Genomic DNA, 22,558 nt, shown 5'->3' with positions numbered 1-22,558 from the left:
CTTGCCTCAGTTACTCACTGTGGTCCCTGGTAAAGACGGTTGGTCCCTTAGTGGCAACAGCTTCCCCTCTTCCTCCAACCACTGACAGGTTTTTCGGCCGACAGAACCGTCACTTCTGGTTGGACTGCAAGCTGCAATCCCAACCGTGCACTGCTCTTTTGCTTCTGGATAGGCCCTCAGACAGCCTAGCTGCCAAATGCCCCCGGGATAGGCCCAATCTCCTGCCTAGCAGCCCCACGACACACGTCCACCCAGGTGGCACAGAACCTAGATCACCTGACTCCCCCCAAATATATAGGTACTTCCAGCAGGCCATGGGATTCAAAGAAATCCTTGCCCATTGGCTGAGATCTGAAATGTCAGAAGTTCACACTGACATCTGCGAACCGCTGCAGGTGTCAATTTAAAGTTAATGACACCCCCAGATCGGTTCACAGATCGCAGTGCGAACTGTGAAATGGTGCAGGAATGTGAACACCCATGCAATCCGATTCCAGTGCAGACCAAAAAAAGGGTCCTGCACCATTTTGGTGCGAATGCGATGCGATTTCTGCTATACAATTTGTATGACTGATTTTGTATCGCACAGACACAGCATATGATCTGCACAGCAATGCGGTGCGAATCATATGCGATGTCTGTGATTGCACAAGTGTGAACCCAGCCTAAATAAGGTTATACATCTATTTTAATAGTCTGTGTCTTTTATTTTGAGTGGCTGGAATGAAAGTTATGCTTTATTCTGTGCATTGCTTGGGTTAAAGTTACTAAATATAGGTGACACACTTTATCTGTACAGTCCTCTTACATAACCAGTCCCTTCTGCAAGCTAAAGGTCCTCCTTCTGGTTAGGTAATAGATCCTCTTTTCATATCATTGGTCTCGGAAAATTTCCATGTTACTGCTCCCTCCCTTTTACAGCTATTGGAGAGTCATTAAGTGTAGAAGCCCCGAGCACTCTCCTCCCTAGGGTTCTTTTCTTGTGTAATCCCAAACAAGTGTCATTGTGTGTGCCTGTGCTCTATTCCAGCAGCAACAATGTCCAAATCCGAGACTGTCAGAGGCGTTCTGGATATCCCTGAAATGCTGAAATCTCTCCTGGAATATTCTTTGCCACAGCAGGACACAGGTAAAACACAGATGAATTAAAATTTATTATCAAAATGTACAAAGTGGGTTTTCTTGAGCAAGCTTAACTTTGCATTTGAGATTGCTGTAAATTCCTGTTGCTAAACCCTAAAGAATTATTCTGCAGTAGACTAAAATGATTTAATCACAAAATGCACATTCTGATTATTGTGTTATATAATATGCATTGTATTGTAACTGTACTGTCTGCCCTCATGTTGTAAAGCGCTGCGCAAACTGTTGGCGCTATATAAATTCTGTATAATAATAATAATCTGTAGCATTAAAAAAAGGTGACTTTAGTTTTAAAATATTTTTTCAGTCTTGCCTTGCTCTAGCAAAATTGGATCTGCAGCTAAATTTACTGGTATTAATCTATAATGAAATTAAATAGCCCAAAAAAGTTTTGGAAGGCTGAGAATATTTTCAGATTTAAATTCATTATTATAAACATTCTCCTGAGCAATAATATGGATTGACGTCCACCGAAAAGATCTTTCGAAACTGTGCAAAGTTGAGATTCAAAGTCTCTTTATTGAATGTCACAGGTTTGTACCTGTTCACACCGCACCCTGGTGACTAAGATATGTTAATGAGGCACCCTCCCCTTAGGCACCATGCTTTTAGATGCAAAAACTAATTTATAAAGTAAGTCCCCTACATACGAACGAATTCCATTCCGAGAGCATGTTCTTAAGTCCAGTTTGTTTGGTCAACAAAGTACCAATCAACACAATCAGCCCAATAAATTATTGTAGTAGTTTCATAACACATTTTGCACAAATAATACATGGAAAAAAAGGTTGAAATAAAGATAAAGTACTGTATACAGTAAAGTACACAGAAGCACAACCACTTGTAGAGGATGCATGTATAAGATTTTATGCCAGAAATGTGAACTAACTCACATGATTGGACATACAAACGCATGTCCGTATCTTTGCAAGTTCGAAAATAGAATGTTCATGTAGGGAGACTAACTGTATCTTTAGTTGCAGGCATCATAGGGTTTCCTACTTCAATACAAGTACCAAAGCACTATAGATTTAACTAAAACCTTCAAAAGGTTACATTTTTTCCAGCATGCTTATCATCTATTCAGGTAATGGAAGAGCTGTGCAGGAAAAAGCTGCTGACACAGCACAATGTAATGATGCTTCCACATGTGTTCTTTGAACTTGGTCATGTCATATCACAGTGGTTGCATGGGAAAGCATCATTGCACCTTGCCTTGTAAGTATAACTTCCCTGAGTAGCTCTGCATTTTTACTGTTTGGGGCACTTCATTTACTGAACTCCCCATAGATTTGAGATACCATTTGACTGGAGCAAGTCATGATCTCATGTCAATGGGAACCCCAAATTCTGCCAGACAGAATTTGCGGCTTCACAGCCTGCTTCCTGCTGTGCATGCCTGAGTCACGATGCGCTTTTTAAAATTGGTTCCCGCTGTCTTCTGGGACCTGTGTGTCTCCCAGAAGGCAGCGAGGATGAAGGAGGGGCTGGAAATTCGCACTGATCGTGCGGTGATATTACCTGGAAGTAGGTGTGGGTACAGGTTTTGACAGGTATCCACACCCCCAAAAAGTGCCAAATGTGGCAGTGGCGGGGGGGCGGTGCGAACAAGTGGAGCTTCCCTTTTTGGGTGGCGCTCTGCTTTAAGAATGCTTTTAGAAATAGAAGTGTTAGTAGTTTATTTTTATCAATTAACAAAATGGAAAGTATATGAACAGAAGAAAAATACAAATCAAATCAATATTTGGTGTGACCAAACTTTGCCTTCAAAACAGCATCAGGTACACTTGCACACCATTTTTGAGTGAACTCGGCAGGTTATTCCAAACATCTTGGAAAATTAACCACAGATCTTCTGTGGATGGAGTCTGCCTCAAATCTCTCTGTCTCTCATGTAATCCCAGACAGACTCGATAAAATTGAGATCAGGGCTTTGTGGTGGCCAAGCCATCACTTCCAGGACTCCAGGGTCTTCTTAATGCTAATGACATTGGCTGTATGTTTAGGGTAGTTGTCCTGCTGCAGAATAAATTTGGGCCCAATCACACGCCTGACTGATATTATGGATAAGTACCTGCCTGTATTTCTGAGCATTGAGGACACCATTGAGCCTGACCAAATCACCAACTCCTTTTGCAGAAATGTAGCCCCAAACTTGCACCTCCGCCATGCTTCATTGATTGCCTGCAGCCATACATTATTGTACCGCTCTCCAGCCCTTCACCAAACAAACTGTATTCTGCTACAGCTACATATTTAAAATTTTGACTCATCAGTTCAGAGTTACTGCTGCCATTTTTCTGCACCCCAGTTCCCATGTTTTCATGCATAGTTGAGTTGCTTAGCCTTGTTTCCACGTCAGAGGTATGGCTTTTTGGCCGCAGTTCTTCTATGAAGACCATTTCTGGCCAGACTTCTCCATACAGTGGATGGGTGGGTTCCTCCAGTTATGTACTGATGGCACTGCTGGACATCTTCTGATGTTGAAGGGAAGTAACCATGATGTGTCTTTCATCTGCTGCATTACGTTTCCTTGGCCAACTATTGCATCTATGGTCCTCAATGTTGCCCATTTCTGTGAAACCCCAGTCTGCTGGGAGAGACCTTGCTGATGCAGTATAACTACCTTGTGTCTTGTTGCTGTGCTTAGTCTTGCCATGGTGTATGACCTGTAACACGAAACTGTCTTCTACAACTTCACCTTAGAGCAGCTTGGCTGTTCCACAACCTGTTTTAAGCCTCCTACACAGCTTTTTCTGTTTTAATGACTGTGTTTCAACCTACATATGAAATTGATGATCATTAGCACCTGCTTGATATAATTGATTATTCATAAACCTTACTCAAATCCTACAAAATCCCCGACTTTGTGCAAGTATACAAAGTGTGCAAGTGTAAGAATTGATGCTGGTTTGAAGCCAAAGGGTAGTCACACCAAATATTGATTTGATTTGTAATTTGCTTCTGTTTGCTCACTTTGCATTTTGTAAATTAATAAAAAAGAAACCATTTAGACCACAGTCTATTTTTGGAAGCATTCTAAAGGCCCGTACACACGATTGGACTTTTTGACAACAAACATGCAAATTAGCTGTTTTGGAGCAACATCCGACCGTGTGTATGCTCCATCGGACAAACTTTTTCTGTTTCCATCGGACTTTTGTTGGCTGTGCGAACGCACAAACTTTCCGGCAACAAAAGTCAGATGGTGCAAATTCCGATCCTGTGTACACAAAGGCATCGGACTTTTGTACAAACTACAGTACGCGTCTGTGAGAATGTTTCCAGCGCGAACCCATCGCGCTGGCTCTCGGCAACAGGGTACTGTACATCTTGCGCTGGCTGCAATAGGAAAAAAAACACATTTTCCTATTGCGGCGAGAGCGAGAGGGAATTCCCCCCTGGGGGCATATCAGGCTCTTAGGTCTGGTATGGATTTTAAGGGGAACCCCCTACGCCGAAAAAACGGCATGGGGGTCCCCCCCAAATCCATACCAGGCCCTTATCCGAGCACGCAACCCGGCCGGTCAGGAAAGGGGGTGGGGACGAGCGAGAGCCCCCCCTCCTGAGCCGTACCAGGCCGCATGCCCTCAACATGGGGGGGTGGGTGCTTTGGGGGAGGGGGCGCCCTGCGGCCCCCCACCCCAAAGCACCTTGTCCCCATGTTGATGAGGACAAGGGCCTCTTCCCGACAACCCTGGCCTTTGGTTTTGGGGTCTGCGGGCGGAGGGCTTATCGGAATCCGGGAGCCCCCTTTAATAAGGGGGCCCCCAGATCCCAGCCCCCCCACCCTATGTGAATGAGTATGGGGTACATCGTACCCCTACCCATTCACCTGGGGAAAAAAGTGTCAATAAAAAAAAGACACTACACAGGTTTTAAAAGTAATTTATTAGGCAGCTCCAGGGGTCTTCTTCCGACTTCGGGGGTCATCCTATGACCATGCCCCCTTATGACCTCACGGTCCTAGCATGCCCTGGGACTGTGATGTCATAGGGGGCGGGGTCACCGCCTATATAAGTCATAGCGGAGTGCCCAGACAGCATTACAGCCGGAGAGAGCGTCGTGTCAGCATCTCTGGAAGAGAAGAGGGAAGAAGACATGTCTGAAGACTGGGCTCCTCCGCTAGCAAAAGAGCGGCAAAAGAGCAGAAAATAGCGGAGGAGCCTGGCAGAAGGAAGAAGGCACCGGAGAAGAACCAGAGAGCCCGGAGACAACACCGGAGAGAGGGAGAAGAGGCCTGAGAGACCCCCGAAGTCAGCAGAAGACCCCCGAAGTCGGAAGAAGACCTCCGGAGCTGCCTAATAAATTACTTTTAAAACCTGTGTAGTGTCTTTTTTTTTATTGACACTTTTTTTCCTCAGGTGAATGGGTAGGGGTACGATGTACCCCATACTCATTCACATAGGGTGGAGGGGCCGGGATCTGGGGGCCCCCTTATTAAAGGGGGCTCCCGGATTCCGATAAGCCCTCCGCCCACAGACACCGTAAACCAACGGCCAGGGTTGTTGGGAAGAGGCCCTTGTCCTCATCAACATGGGAACAAGGTGCTTTGGGGTGGGGGGCCGCAGGGCGCCCCCCTCCCCCAGAGCACCCACCCCCCATGTTGAGGGCATGTGGCCTGGTACGGCTCAGGGGGGGGTGCTTGCTTGTCCCCACCCCCTTTCCTGACCGGCCAGGTTGCGTGATCGGATAAGGGTCTGGTATGGATTTGGGGGGGGCCCACGCCGTATTTTCGGCATGGGGGTTCCCCTTAAAATCCATACCAGACCTAAGGGCCTGGTATGCCCTTGGAGGGGAACCCATGCCGGTTTTTTATTTAAAATTTGGCGTGGAGTTCCCCCTCAAGATTCATACCAAACAGTGCCTGGCATTGGCGGGGATCCAAGTCGGATCCCCGCACCAGTGTGAACCCAGCTCGCAAGGTGTCAATCTTGCCGATAAAAGCGGCGAGATTGACACAATATCAGACAACAATACAGAAGTTGACCAAAGGGTGGTGGTAAAGAGCTGAAAAACCACGTGATTAGGTGAAAGTTGGAAAAAGTCCTGGAAAAGTTTTGCCGTCTGTATGCAATACAAACTTATGGCCAACTCCCTTTGTACAAAAATCCACAGGAAAGTTTGTACAAAGTCCTATCGTGTGTATGGGGCTTTACTTTACAACATTTCTTCATACCTGCCTAAAAATTTGCACAGTACTGTAACTTGCGGAGAAAAATCATGTTGCCAATCCTAATGAACATGACACCCTGATGTATTCACGTTCAAGGTAACATGATTTAAAGGGGTTGTAAAGGTTTAATTTTTTTTTTTTTTTTTAATAAAAAACATATCATACTTACTTCCACTGTGCAGTTCGTTTTGCACAGAGTGGTCCCGATCCTCATCTTCTGGGGTCCCTCGGCGGCTGTCTCGGCTCCTCCCTGCAGAGCTAACGCCCCTCTGGGAAGTGCTCTCCCAATGGGGTTAGCTTGCGGGCGCGCTCCCGTGTGACACAGTTGGCGGCCATAGCCATAGTATATCACTAAGCCCCACGGCACACCGCGTCATAGATTTGATTGACCGCAGCGGGAGCCAATGGCTGCGCTGCTATCAATCATCCAATGAAGAGCCCACATGAGCTGGGGGAAAGAAACGCAGGATCGTGCCCACGGAGATTCGGGGTTCGGGTAAGTAAAACGGGGGCTCGGGGGGGCCAGAGAGTGCAAGGGCATAGGATGCATTAAGGTGAAAAAACGCAAAGCTTTACAACCCCTTTAAAAAACTGACATGTGCTTCTATTTGGAAGATTAAATCTTACTAGGATTCTTTTAGGCCCCTTTCACACTGCCGCGACTTGAAAGTTGTGCAATTTTACCGACGTGATTTTGATACGATTTCAGGGAATGCCTGTGTAAACTGGAGGTCTATGGACCTCATCTCGCATCAAAGTCGGAACAAAGTAGTACAGGGACTACTTTAAAGTAAGTGCGACTTGAAGTCACATAGGTATGAATCGTTATCATTGGGAATCATCAACCCCCCCCCCCCCCCCCGCCCTTTACATGTTTCCTACTAATACCTTCATATTCGAAAGAGTTTCTGAATTGCCCGCAATGAGCTGCATGGATGCTGTTATTTTGTTATTTGGTAGTGCATGTGCAGAATAGTCATAGAAATATATAAAATTATTCCATCCCCCCCCCAAAAAAAACAAAATAATATTAATACCAACACGAAGACAATAACAGTGTTATTTGAGGATAAGCTGTGATTAGCCAACATTTATAATTGCTGTTACTGCAAGTTGAATTTCATCCCATTGTTTAGATGCCAGGTGTGAACAATTTCATAATGACGACAGTGCCTGTTGATAAGCACAGAGAGTGGGTGTAACCACATGCTCATTCAAGTCAGTGGTACATCAGAACATTTGTTGCAGCTTGTGGCTAATCTACTTCCATATAATTGACCTACTTTCAGAAATACTGGCAGCTTTTCCAGGTATGAAAAAGCAGGATGGAAAGGGTGAGGTCTGCCAGACAGCATACTTTGTATAGCAGTGCCAAGTGATGTGGCAATAGCAACTTAACTTTTACAGTGCCTGAGCAATATTACACAAGACAAATCTGAACAGCACATCCTTCATAGCTTGTTTACACCAAATGCTTTCAGGTGTGAACGCTGCGTTCAGTTCCAAGACTTTCAAAAAAAAGTACAATAGCATGCATTTTTTGCACTGGAATGCTTGTAAATGTAGCGAATCGCACTTAAACGTTAGAGGAATTTAAAAAAAAAGTAACATCTAAAATAGCTCTTCTGGTGATCCATACTATACAGTCCACTTCTTGGTTTACTAGAAAACATATGCAGGTGGTTTGCAGAGCTGTACATATCTGGACATGGCTGAAAAAGCCTTGGTAGATTATGAGCTCAGGCATGTTCACACACTATTTATCCAAAAACTCTTCAGCTATCCCGCTGGGAAGCTCCCAGAGCGGACAGCCAATCATAGGTGGCGGGGGCATAAATATGTGCAGCTGTGGGGTAGGGAATGCCTTCACCACCTCTGATTAGCTGTCCACTTTGACAGCTTGCCGGCAGAATAGTGTCCGAACATGCCTGAGGCATTCATACCCACGATGCAGAATCATCCAGAACTGTTAAACCCAAAAAACTTGCATTACAAGCATAATGCCAAAAACAGAGATATGGAATGAAATAGCTGTGCATATATACCCTGATTTTGAACAGACTGGAAAATCCCAAAAGTGAAATACTGGTGAGTCAAAAGATTTATATTTATATATACAGAATTTTCTATTTTTTGCATACACCCGTATACTATACCCATTTATGCAAGTGCTGGTGTATACCAGAGTACAGCTGCGCACAGTCATTCATGTCTATGGATTGTTTTACGCAACACTTGGGTTTTCCTGGCAGGGGAAGCCCCTTTGAAAGAAATTGGAGACAGACGGTGCCCGCAGTTATTTGCGGCCATTCGCATGTAATTGCACTGTACATGCAATACCTGCAAACAGCTGTGGGGGCTGTCAGGCTCCCATTATTTTTAACTGCTTGCCGGCCACCTACTGCAGATGTACTGTGGCAGGTTGGCTCTATTGTACAAAACAATGTACCTTAATGTGGTTTTGTGCAATAGCCACAAGAAGGTGCATGCGCACGCTAAGTGGACACGGGGAATGCCAATCCGTGGGTCTGGCAGACCCGATGTTTGCCGGCCACCCATGATCGTTCCCCGGAGAGGCAGAACGGCTATCTGCCTATGTAAACAAGGCAGATTGCCATACTGACAAGGGAGAAGATGGAGATCTTGGGTTCCTGCTAAGCAGGAACTTGGATCTCTGTCTTTACCCAGGCAGAGCAACCCCCACACAGCTGGCCCCCCATTAGGAGCACACTTAACCCTTTGATCGCCCCTGGTGTTAACCCCTTCCCTGCCAGTGTCATTAGTACAGTAACTGCATTTTCACTGTAATAATAGCACTGGTCCCCAAAAAAGTGTCAAAATTGGCAGTTAGGTCTTTAATTTGTCCACCACAATGTCGGAGTCCTGCTAAAAATCGCTGATCGCCACCATTACTAGTAAAAAATAAATAAAAATGCCATAAAAATATCCCATAGTTTGTATACGGTATAACTTTTGTGCAAAACAATCAATATACGCTTATTGGGATTTTTTTACCAAAAATATGTAGCGAAACATATATTAGCCTAAATTGATGAAGAAATTCGATTTTTTAAAAAAAAATTTTTATTGGATGTGTTTTATAGCCGAAATTAAAATATAGTTTTTCTTTTTAATTGTCGCTCTTTTTTTGTTTATAGCGCAAAAAATAGTGAAAGAAATAAAAACCACAGAGATGATCAAATACCACCAAAAGAAAGCTCTATTTGGGTAAAGTGTCGCACGACCATGCAATTGTCAGTTAAAGTAATGTAATGCTGTATCGCAAAAAATGGCCTGGTCATGAAGGGAGTAAAACCTTCCGGGGCTGAAGTGGTTAATAGGGCTTCCAGTCCACATCTTTTGGCATGGGTTCCCATTGGGTCTCCTGCAGGTACTCACACATGGCCCCGTTTCTAAGTTTGATTGGGGCCTAAATCTGCTGAATGCTTTGGCATGCGGTTTTTACTAAAGTATTATTTTTACTCGGTGTATGCATTTTTCAGCTATGTTCTGTTCTAATGGCCCTGGTTTATCAAAGGTTTACTTTAAACCTGATATCTAATTATTAAGGAATAGGGATGAGCCGAACACCCCACGGTTCAGTTCGCACCAGAACCTTCGAACGGACCGAAACTTTGCACGAACGTTAGAACCCCATTTAAGTCTATGGGACTCGAACGTTCAAAATCAAAAGTGCTCATTTTAAAGGCTAACTTGCATGGTATTGTCCTAAAAAGGGTTTGGGGACCTGGGTCCTGCCCCAGGGGACATGTATCAACGCAAAAAAAAGTTTTAAAAACGGCCGTTTTTTTGGGGAGCAGTGATTTTAATGATGCTTAAAGTGGAAAAAAAAAGTGAAATATTCCTTTAAATATCATACCTGGGGGGTGTCTATAGTATGCCTGTAAAGTGGCGCGTGTTTCCCGTGCTTAGAACAGTCCCTGCACAAAATGACATTTTTAAAGGAATAAAAGTCATTTAAAACTGCTTGCGGCTTTAATGTAATGTCGGGTCCCGACAATATGGATGAAAATCAGTGAGACAAATGGCATGGGTACCCCCCCAGTCCATTACTAGGACCTTTGGGTCTTGTATGGATATTAAGGGGAACCCCGCACCCAAATTAAAAAAAGGAAAGGCGTGGGGCCCCCAGGCCCTATATACTCTAAACAGCAGTATACAAGCAAGACAGGGACTGTAGGTTTGTTGTTAAGTAGAATCTGTTTGTAATTTTGAACTGGTACATTTTTAAAGTTGGAGCTCCAGCCAAAAAAATCTATTTTTAAGCTTTTTGGAAAACATGAGGACGGGTTATCACCCCTGTGACATTTGTTTTGCTGTCTGTGCTCCTCTTCAGAAGATTTCACCTCACTTTCTGTCACAATGACAAATGTTTTTAGAAAATTTGGGGTTTTTAAGTGAAACAAGGATTGGTGATAAAGCATCAGTGGAAAGGAGAAACGTTTTTCCCATATTAACTCTTACAGGAGAGAATTTCCCTTCCTAGGGGTAGATTTCATCCCACTTCCTGTTGTCTCCTTCCGTTTGCAAGTAGGAGTCGTTTGTAAGTTGGATGCTTGAAAGTAGGGGCCTGCTCTATATACTCTGCAGAAATTGTGGCCTTAGGTGTTGGTGTTGCCACAACACTGTAAGCCCTCACAGGGCCCTGCTGTGAAATATTAGATCAAGAATTGTAATTACATGCACCTGTTGAACAGGGGCAGAAAAATTGGGCCTTTGGTGGTTTTGCTGGTGCCACAACACTGTAAGTCCTCACAGTTACTCTTGGTGGGCGCTGGAACGGGCCCTGCTGCGAAATATTAGATCAAGAATTGTAATTACATGTCCCTGTTGAACAGGCACAGAAAAATTGGGCCTTAGGCACAGGTGCTGGTGCCACAACACTGCAACCCCTCACAGATACTCTAGTTGGAGTGCAGGAACGAGCCCTGCTGCAAAGAATTGCATCAAAAATTGTAATTACACACCCCTGTTAAACAGGGGCTGAAAAATTGGGCCTTAGGCACTGGTGCCACAACACTGCAACCCCTCACAGATACTCTAGTTGGAGCGCAGGAACGAGCCCTGCTGCAAAGAATTGCATCAAAAATTGTAATTCCACGCCCCTGTTATACAGGGGCTGAAAAATTGGGCCTTAGCCACTGGTGGCGGCGCCCAGAAACAAAAATATTCTTACAAGCTATCAGCATGATCATTGAGGAGGAAGAGGATATTCACTCAGCATAACAGGATAGTCACTCAGCATCAGCATAGGCAGTCTTGAAGGGATCTGACATTTAAAAAAAAAAAATGTATTCGGTTACATCAGCATCAGGTGCTTGGTATCTGGTGGTGATCCAGGACTGATTCATTTTATGAAGGTCAGTCGATCGACCGAGTCAGTGGACAGGCGCACCCTGTGATCGGTTACAAAGCCTCCAGCAGCACTAAATGTGCGTTCCGAAAGAACACTGGATGCAGGACAGCCCAGTAGCTCAATTGCATACTGTGCAAGCTCTGGCCAGTGATCCATCCTCAAGACCCAGTAACCCAGAGGATTTTCGGTGGGAAAGGTGTCCAAGTCAGATCTTGCCCCTAGGTATTCCTGCACCATGTAAAACAGACGCTGGCGATGGTTGCTGGAACCGATCATACCTTGGGGCTGCGGACTAAAAAATTGTCTAAACGCATCGGTCAGACGGCCACCTTCTCCACCGCTCCTTCTTTGACTGTTCAAAGCCTTGGCAACACGTTGTCCAGGAACAGGAGTTTGTAACCTCCCAGTCTCTGGGAACGCGTTGCACAGACCTTTCTGCAAGGCCTCCCGAAGATGTTTCATCCTCTGTTCCCTCTGCGACGGCAAGATAAGGTCTGCAACCTTACTCTTGTAACGTCGATCAAGGAGGGTTGCCAGCCAGTACTGATCCCTCTCCTTGATACCACGAATATGAGGATCCTTCCGCAGGCTTTGCAGGATCAGGGAGGCCATGCAGCGTAGGTTTGCTGAAGCATTCGGTCCAGAGTCCTCTGGGTCACTAAGGATGACATGATCCGCAGCCACCTCCTCCCAGCCACGTACAATTCCATGGGTTTCTTGGGACTGTAAATGATCCCTTAAAGACTGCTGCTGATGCTGAGTGCCAGGCTCCACCTCCATGCTGACACAATCCTCCTCCTCGTCCTCTTCCTGTGTGATCGGCAGGCACGCAGGAACACTGTCTGGATAAAAGGGGAGCTAGAGCTAAGGAAGTCCTCCTCTTCCTGCCTCTGTTCTGCCTCAAGTGCCCTGTCCATTATTCCACACAGCGTGTGCTCCAACAGGTAGACAAGGGGGACAGTGTCACTGATGCATGCACTGTCGGAGGGTGGAGAGGAAGCTGGTGCCATTGTCCCAAACCACCATTCCTGCCTTAAGTTGGCGAGCCGTCAACCACCTCTGAACCTGCCCCTGCAGAGCTGACAGAATATCTGCCCCAGTGTGGCTCCTGTCCCCCAAGCACACCAGCTCAAGCACTGCATGGCATCTTTTGGCCTGCGTACTTGCGTAGCCCCTTGAACGCCTACGGAGCACCACTGGTTCCGAGGACAAAGCACAGGAAGAGGCCATGGAGGAAGAAGAAGAGGAGGGGGTGGAGGAAAGAGGTGTGTCAGAATCACCAGTAGTGGCATTTTGGAGGCGTGGTGGCGGAACAACCTCCAACACTACTGCACCTTGTCCTGCATCCTTCCTAGCTGCCAGCAGAGTCACCCAATGCGCCGTGAAACTTGGGTAACGTCCCTGTCCATGCCTATCGGTGAGAAAAAGTGGCGTTTGGGAACCTGCCACTGAGGAACCGCACATTCCACAAACTCACGGAAGGGGGCAGAGTCTACCAACTGAAAAGGTAGCAGTTGAAGTGCTAGCAATTTTGCCAAGCTAGCATTCAATCGCTGGGCATGTGGATGGCTGGGAGTGAACTTCTTTCTGCGGTGCAGCAGCTGGGGCAGGGGAATTTGCCTGGTACAATCTGACATCAGTGTACCGATAGCAGAGGACTGAAGTTATAGTGGGGTTGGAGATCCCAGCTGATGAGGAGCAAGGAGAGGTCCTCTTTGTTCTTTGGTGTGGGTCTTTTAGGTACGCTTGCCAACGAACTGCATGGCAGGTCAACATATGTCTGGTCAAGCATGTGGTGCCCAAGCAGGAGATGTTTTGGCCACGCGAGATACGCTTGAGACATATGTTGCAAATAGCAGCGGTGGGATCTGATGCACTCGTCTTAAAAAAGGCCCACACCAAAGAACTTTTGGAATAATGTGCAGAGACAGCAGCGCCCTGCACATGCGGAGCTCTGCGGTGTGATGCAGTCAGTGTGCTGCCCTTAGGCTGGCCCCTGGAGGGCATCCTGCCTCGTTGGTGATGTGCCTCCTCCTCCTCCTCCTCTCTCCTATCAGGCACCCACGTGGAGTCAGTGACCTCATCATCCCCTCCCTCCTCATCACTGAATCAAACCTGGCAGTATGCTGCAGCAGGGGGAACATAACTGCCAGATTGCTGTTCTTCTTGGGCACCCCCTCTGTCTGGGCTCACGTTACTGCCTTCCTCTAGCTGAGTACCATCATTGGAGCCTTCAAAACGCTGGGCATTCTCCTGGAGCATGTACCAAACACTGTGTTCAAACAGTTATAGGGACTCTTCAGGAGGACATGGTGGGGCTAGGGAAGGAGTCACTGATGCCATTGAGCCAAGGGAATAGGCCGCGTTGGCAGCTGCTTTGCCAGACAAAGTACACTGAGCCTGGGTGAGAGAGGATGAGGACAGCTTGGTCATCCACTCGACCAAGTCTTCCGCATGTTGCGGCTCAACACGGCCAGCTGCCGAAAAAAAGGCCAAGCGTGTCCCACGGCCACTTGCTAATGAGGATGCACCGTGTCCACGACCAGCACTGTTGCCTCTAGACACAGAGCCTGCTTGCCCTCTTTTATAGGTGACTGTCTGCCTCTCCTTGTTGGCCTTCCAGACATACTATTGGCCTGCAGTGAGATGTAGCTGCACAAAACTGGGATGTGTGTATGTATATGTGTGTGTGTGTGTGTGTGTGTGTATGTATATATATATATATATATATATATATATATATATATATATATATATATATATATATATATATATATATATATATATACCGATTATACTGCAGCTAGTAGCAGAATCAACTGCCTGCCTGTAGTATTATTAGTATGAGAACACCTGCACTTGTCTTCAGGTAGCTATACTGTAGGTGCAACTGTGCAGGGTACACAGTACAGTAACTGGAAATACATCAAGAGCCTACACAAGCACATGGCTTCAGGTAGTTATACTGTAGGTGCAACTCTGCAGGGTACACAGTACAGTAACTGGAAATACATCGAGCCTATGCAAGCACCTGGCTTCAGATAGCTATACTGTAGGTGCAACTGTGCAGGGTACACAGTACAGTAACTGGAAATACATCAAGAGCCTACACAAGCACATGGCTTCAGGTAGTTATACTGTAGGTGCAACTGTGCAGGGTACACAGTACAGTAACTGTAAATACGTCAAGAGCCCACACAAGCACCTGACTTCAGGTAGCTATACTGTAGGTGCATGTCAGGTCTCTCACTTACCAGACCGGAGAATCCACTTGGGCAGAGGGAAGGCTCCCTTACGTATCTGACTCGCAGCCCCTGGTAGAGCAGACAGGAGGCACACGAGTGCGGAGTGGTATGAGAGCCTGTGCAGGAGTCCGTATTCCGGAAGCTAGCAGTCTTCAAACAGCAGATGATAGTCAGAGGCACAGGCAACGGATGCTGAGCAGGAGCTAAAGACAGGTCAAGCACAGCCTGGGTTCGGCAACAGGCGGGCAGCGGAGGTACAGGAGGAGCAGGCAGAAGCGAGGTCATACAAGCCGGGGTCAGATGCAGGCGGAGGTCAGAAGGGTCCAAAAGGCAAGCCGGGTCGTCAACAGATCAGGAACACAGGAACTAGGAACAGGAAACCGGAACTAGGCACGGAGCTGTTGATCAGGCAGCACTGATCAGGGGGAGAGGAAGGCCTAGATAGGCTGATTGGCGCTAAACGCCGCGCCCCATTACGCACAGGCGCCCCCCGCACGCACGCCCGGACAGTGGCACGCACACCAGCACCACCAGACCAACGCATAGTAGCGCCCACAGGCGAACGCGCGCTAACGTGAATGCGCCCGGGCACCACCGCATCCACCACGGCCAGCTGGAATGCCAACACCAGTGCCCATAGAGGCAGGCGCCCATGCACCCGCAGGAACGCGCGCACCAACGTGCCCTGACGCCCAATCAGGTAACCTCTCTGACAGTGCCCCCTCCTCAAGGGCACTTCATATTCCCATCGCACACTTTCCTGGATAAGCTCATGAAATATGGGTGCTGCAGCAACAACCAGCTGGATACTGGTTCAAGTTAAAATGGAAATATTTGCCAGCACACCATGTGCCCGACGAAGGGGTCCTGCGTGACTCCGAAACGTTGCACTCTCTGTGTGTTGTGATCATGCAATAAACTACACGTTTGGACGTTATCTACACTGTTCCATGGTGTGCTGGCAAATATTTCCATTTCTCCTCAAGGGCAGACACCGGATGCCCAATTGGGCTAACTTGGAAGCATGTGAGTCCTTGAAGGCCTGCAAGAGTTCTTCGGCATGCAAATTGTCTTCTGGTTCCCATGAGTTGTCCTCAGGACCATATCCCTTCCAGTTAATGAGGTATTGGGTTTGATTACGTCTCCTTCTGCAGTCTAATATTGCTTCCACTTCAAACTCCTCCTCGTTGTCTACAAGAATGGGTTTGGGTGAACCGACACTACGGCCAACAAAAGAATTGGGGATAAACGGCTTCAAGAGAGATACGTGGAAGACCAGGTGCACCTTCAGAGAATTCGGCAGATCAAGCTCATAGGCGACATTGTTAATCTTCCTCCTTACCAGGAAGGGCCCCAGGAACTTAGGGCCTAGTTTTTTAGATGGACATGCCAGCTTCAGATTGGCGGTTGATAACCATACTGGGTTGCCAGGTTCCAACACAAGTTCTCCACGCCTCTTTTTATCAAAAATCTTCTTATATCCTTCTTGGGCCTTGGCCTTGGTATATTATAATAGTCTGTTGTTCACTGAGAAGAAATTCAGGGTCTCAGATACTGCAGGAACAGAACACTCAGGTATTGATCCAGGCAAAATGGTCGGATGAAAGCCATAGTTGGCATAGAATGAAGTCTGGTTGGTGGCTGAATGCAAGGAATCATTGTAAGAGAACTCCGCAATAGGGAGTAGGGGAGCCCAATCATCCCGAGAGAAGGCGGAAAAGCAGCGGAGATACTGCTCCAGAGTCTGATTCGTCCTCTCCGTTTGCCCATTAGACTGGGGATGGTAGACCGAGGAGAACGCTAACTCAATTTCCAAGGAACCACAAAGGGCCTTCCAGAATCTGGAGGTGAACTGGACACCACGGTCAGAAACTATACTCTTCAGTACTCCATGTAGCCTGACAATTTCCTTAATAAAAATATCAGCTGTCTCCGTGGCCGATGGAGTACCCTTCATTGGGAGGAAATAAGCCATTTTAGACAATCTGTCTACGAGGACAAAGATGGAGGAGAAGCCTTCTGATGGGGGGAGTTCGACGACAAATTGCATTGAGATCATACTCCATGGTCTCTCTGGGATTGGGAGAGGTTTCAATAGTCCCCAAGCTCTAGCCTGGCTGGTTTTGCTTCTAGCGCAAGTATTGCAGGAATCAACGAACCTTCTACAATCCCTAATGAGATGAGGCCACCAGAAGGTACGTAGTACCAGATTGCTCGTTTTTCGTGAGATGAAATGTCCAGCTAATTTGTGATCATGACACAGTTGTAATACCTGTACCCTTAATTCTTCGGGGACCACAATCTTGTTTTCATGCCAAAACAGACCATCCTTGGTACAGGCCCCAGCGGGTGGCGTCGCCCCCATAGAAGCCCATCTGATCTGAGAGATTATGTCTTCTTGTAGAAGCAAGAAATTCCCAGGGGGAAGGATGGTATCTGGAGGTAAGGTTTTTTCCGAATCATGGAACATACGTGAGAGTGCGTCAGATTTAATATTTTTGGATCCGGGTCTGAAGAGGACGTGGAACTGAAATCGAGAAAAAAAGTGCCCATCTGGCCTGCCGGGGTTATAGCCTCTTAGCCGTTCTCAGGTATTCTAGGTTTTTATGGTCCGTGTAGACCAGGATGGGATAAGCAGCACCCACCAGAAGATAACGCCATTCCTCTAAGGCCGCCTTAATAGCCAGCAGTTCACGATCTCCTACATCGTAATTTCTCTCGGAAGATGAAAGTTTTCTTGAGAAAAACCCCACAGGGTACAGAAGAGCTTTGGTGCCTTGTCGTTGTGAGAGTACGGCTCCTACCGCAATTTCGGAAGCGTCAACTTCTAACACGAATGGTAGAGCTGGGTTGGGGTGTTTTAAAATGGTGGCTGAGGTAAATAGGGCCTTGAGTTCCTCAAAGGCCGACTGTGCCTTAGGAGTCCAGCAAAACCGACTTCCTTGTCTGGTGAGTTCAGTAATGCCCCGTACACACGGTCGGATTTTCCGATGAAAAATGTCCGATCGGAGCGTGTTGTCGGAAATTCCGACCGTGTGTGGGCTCCATCGGACATTTTCCATCGGATTTTCCGACACACAAAGTTGGAGAGCAGGAGATAAAATTTTCCGACAACAAAATCCGTTGTCGGAAATTCCGATCGTGTGTACACAAATCCGACGGACAAAGTGCCACGCATGCTCAGAATAAATAAAGAGATGAAAGCTATTGGCCACTGCCCTGTTTATAGTCCCGACGTACATGTTTTACGTCACCGCGTTTAAAACGATCGGATTTTCCGACAACTTTGTACGACCGTGTGTATGCAAGACAAGTTTGAGCCAACATCCGTTGGAAAAAGTCCTAGGATTTTGTTGTCGGAATGTCCGAACAAAGTCTGACCGTGTGTACGGGGCATAATGGGAGCGATTATCGAGGAGAATCCTTTTATGGATTTTCTATAGAACTTGGCAAAGCCAATAAAGCGTTGTACCCCTTTCTTATCAATAGGTGCAGGCCAGTCCAAGATAGCAGATACTTTTTGGGGATCCATTTTGATGCCCTCAGGGGAGATGATCAGGCCCAGGAACTGAATGCATTGAAGCTCGAATTCACATTTTTCAAGTTTTGCATAGAGCCCATGTTGCCTAAGTCGGATGAGAACATTCCGCACATGCCTGCGGTGGTTGGCCAGAGAGGCGGAGAAAATCAGGATAACATCCAGATAGACTATGACATAGAGGTCTAGGAAGTCTCGGAATACATCATTGACAAAGTGCTGGAAGGTGGCTGGCGCGTTACACAGGCCAAAGGGCAAGACAAGGTACTCGAAGTGCCCAAATCGAGTACGGAAAGCCGTTTTCCACTCATCCTCTTCTCTTATGCGGATTAAGTTGTACGCCCCGCGGAGATCCAGCTTGGTGAAAACTTTTGCGGTTCCCAGCCTTTGGAATAACTCGGGTACTAAAGGTAACGGGTATCTGTTCTTTACAGTGATTTTGTTTAATTCCCGGTAGTCGATACAGGGGCGTAGGGTGTGATCCTTCTTCTCCACGAAGAAGATGCCTGCACCAGCTGGAGACGTAGAAGGGCGGATAAACCCTTTCTTTAGGTTCTCGTCAATATAATTTTTTAGGGTGCCTAGCTCCTGCTCAGTTAGTGGGAAAATCCTCCCAAAGGGAACTTTGGTTCCAGGTAAGAGTTCTATTGGGCAGTCATAAGGCCTGTGAACTGGAAGGGTCTCTGCCCCTTTCTTACTGAAGACATCCTGGAAATCCCGGTAGGCCTCGGGAAGGGATTGGCAAAGCTTGGTATCAGAATCCAAACAAAGACAGTGAGTCGGTGTCACAGGTGTCCCATATAAGCAACGTTGCCTGCAGTAGTCAGATGGGAATTGGATTTTTCCTGTGGACCAGTCAATGCTGGGGTTATGTGCCTGTAGCCAGGTTATTTCGAGGATGATTGGGAAGAGAGGAGAGGAGATGACATCCATGTGTAAAAGTTCCTGGTGTTCTGGGCCTATGGTGGTCTCGCAGGTGACTGGACTGGAACTAAGGGTAGAGCCATCAGCTAGGAATACTGCAAGACCCTGGGTCTTAGGTTGAAGAGGAATGCCATGGTTATTAACAAAGGTCTGATCGATGAAGCCACTGCATGCTCCAGAGTCAATAATGGCCGACACCGGGATGTTCTTTCCGGGAAGCTGTAATACAACAGAGATTTGGGCACAAGAGGAAGAGGACGTCAGATACTTACGTATCTTATTGGGGCAGGTCCTCACAAAATGTCCTTGTTCCCCACAGTACAGGCATAAGTTGAGTACGTCTGCGCATCTTCTCTTCCGGGGTAAGGGATGGCCGGAGCAGACCAAGTTGTATGGGTTCGGATGCTTCCGTGGCTGGAGTAGAGGAGAGAGGCAATTGGTTGTTAGAACTGGGAACCCTAGGGAGCATCCAAATAGGACGAGGATGACTAGAGGATCTCTCAGAGTGTCTTTCTCTAAGACGACGGTCAATTTGAATAGACAGGTTTATAAGTTCATCCAGAGTCTGGGGTATCTCAACACGTGCCAGCTCATCCTTAAGGGGATCAGATAACCCCATCCGATATTGATGACACAAGGCAGCGTCGTTCCACTCTGTATCAGAGCTCCAATGTCGGAACTCAACTGCTTAGTCTTCGGCCGCTCTGCGGCCTTGCTGCAGGGAATGCAAGGCTGCCTCAGCAGTAGTAGTACGTTGAGGATCCTCATATAACTGCGATATTGCCAGGAAAAAAGCGTCCAGGGTATCCAAGGATCTAGACTTCTGCTCCAGTAGATGATGGGCCCAGGTCTGGGGCTCGCCGGACAGCAGTGCAATGACAAATCCCAAATCTTAGTGGCGTCCAGAGAGAACGTGCGATGCTGTAACGCAAAATAGAGCTCGCAGGCGTTACGGAAGGCCCGGTATTTGCGACGATCTCCAGTAAATTTTTCGGGTGCGGGTACCCTGGGTTCCAGAGGAAGCATTACTACGGAGGATGCTGGGGATAGTCCGGCAGATGATGCCCCTTGAGGGGGAGGAGCTGCTGAGAGGGCTTGGACCTGACCCTCTAATCTGGTGTAGCCTTCTTGTAGGCTCTTGACTGCTTGGGTAAGGCCCGTGAGGTGCCTACAAAGTTCATCCATGGGGGAGGCCCCCTGCCCGGACTCGGTCATGGCTGCCTGATACTGTCAGGCCTCTCACTTACCAGACCGGAGAGTCCACTTGGGCAGAGGGAAGGCTCCCTTACGTATCCGACTCACGGCCCCTGGTAGAGCAGACAGGAGGCACACGAGTGCGGAGTGGTATGAGAGCCTGTGCAGGAGTCCGTATTCCGGAAGCTAGCAGTCTTCAAACAGCAGATGATAGTCAGAGGCACAGGCAACGGATGCTGAGCTGGAGCTAAAGACAGGTCAAGCACAGGCTGGGTTCGGCAACAGGCGGGCAGCGGAGGTACAGGAGGAGCAGGCAGAAGCGAGGTCATACAAGCCGGGGTCAGATGCAGGTGGAGGTCAGAAGGGTCCAAAAGGCAAGCCGGGTCGTCAACAGATCAGGAACACAGGAACTAGGAACAGGAAACGGGAACTGGGCACGGAGCTGTTGATCAGGCAGCACTGATCAGGGGGAGAGGAAGGCCTAGATAGGCTGATTGGCGCTAAACGCCGCGCCCGTGCGCGCGCTGTTACGCACAGGCGCCCACGCACCTGCCCCCGGACAGCGGCACACACACCGGCACCACCAGACCAACGCATAGTAGCACCCACAGGCGAACGCACGCTAATGCGTACGCGCCCAGGCACCACCGCGTCCACCACGGCCAACCGGAATGCCAACACCAGTGCCCATAGAGGCAGGCGCCCGTGCACCCACAGGAACGCGCGCACCAACGCGCGACGACGCTCAGTCAGGTAACCTCTCTGACAGTGCAACTGTGCAGGGTACACAGTACAGTAACTGGAAATACTGTAAAAACGCCTGCCTGTCAGTATATTAGGAAGAGAAGAACAGGATCTAGCTAAACTGAATACAGTGTGTGTGTGTGTGTGTGTATGTATGTATGTATGTGTGTATATATATATATATATATATATATATATATATATATATATATATATATATATATATATATATATATACACACACAATACACTGCAAGTGCAGCTAACTGACTCGACCTGCCTACTCTATTAACTTAAATCAAATGACACTGTCTGTCTACCTATCTCTCTCCACCGCAACACACTACACAGGGCCGACGTGCAGGCAGACTTACATAGTGTGGGGCGTGTACTAAACCCCCTGAGCCATAATTGGCCAAAGCCTCCCTGGCTTTGGCCAATTAAGGCTCTCTGTACACACGGCGCTGTGTTAGCAATGCACTGCGATGCCACAGTGAACTATGGGCCGTGACGCGCAATTTGGCGCGAATGGCCCATAACGTTTGTAATTCGGCGAACGACCGAACACACGATGTTAGACTGGAACACGAAGCTCATCCCTATTAAGGATGAGCTCCGGCGTGTTCGCACAGCCCACGTGCAGAGCCCGCCAGGAAGTCAGCACTGCGCTAATCACAGGCAGTGAGACATTTACCCGATGCGTGACTGCAGAGATCGGGAAATGTCTCACTGCCTGTGATTAGCGCAGCGCAGTGCTGACTTCCTGGCGGGCTCTGCATGTGGGCTGTGCAAACACGCCGGAGCTCATCCTTACTAGTTATACATAGCTCCCAACTGATTTTGAGGGACTGTCCCTCCTTCAGAACAAAGTCCCTCATTCCTCCTCATTTGTCCCTCATTTTGGTCTGATCTACATAGTTGTACATAAAATGCACTACTTATTTATCATAAAGTGTTTCCCAGTGCTAAACCTTTCATTCAATTTCTAAATTGCTGCATTTGTAAAATCCAAAAGCCAGTATAAAGGAATAGTAGCAGTAAAAAAAGGCACTTGTGGGTTTAGCCAATTATTTTATTTTGTACAGTTCTCCTTTTAAGTGGGCGTGGCATGGGGTGTATCCTATGCTTTTGCTACCTTCGGTCATTTTTTTCAACTTTCCATCTATTAAACATTCTGCCCTTGTTGTTTTAACTTTGGATAGTAAAACATTATTTTT

At 47.4% G+C, this 22,558-nt stretch overlaps 1 protein-coding gene across 2 annotated transcripts in view; it reads left to right on the top strand.

Moving 5' to 3' along the window:
- The first annotated feature begins 921 nt into the window (after positions 1–921).
- TEF (TEF transcription factor, PAR bZIP family member) overlaps positions 922–22,558 on the top strand; it is a 170,311-nt gene continuing 148,674 nt past the window's right edge. For both annotated transcript variants that reach the window (XM_073592633.1, XM_073592634.1), the window contains exon 1: positions 922–1,129. In XM_073592633.1, the coding sequence (XP_073448734.1) occupies positions 1,039–1,129 (91 nt within the window). In that variant the 5' untranslated portion in view covers positions 922–1,038. The remainder of the gene's footprint in view (positions 1,130–22,558) is intronic.

Source organism: Aquarana catesbeiana, linkage group LG07 (genome assembly GCF_042186555.1).
Source record: "Aquarana catesbeiana isolate 2022-GZ linkage group LG07, ASM4218655v1, whole genome shotgun sequence".
NCBI lineage: Eukaryota > Metazoa > Chordata > Amphibia > Anura > Ranidae > Aquarana > Aquarana catesbeiana.
Note: the sequence above shows the minus strand (reverse complement) of the source record. Positions and strands in the feature narration are given on the sequence as shown.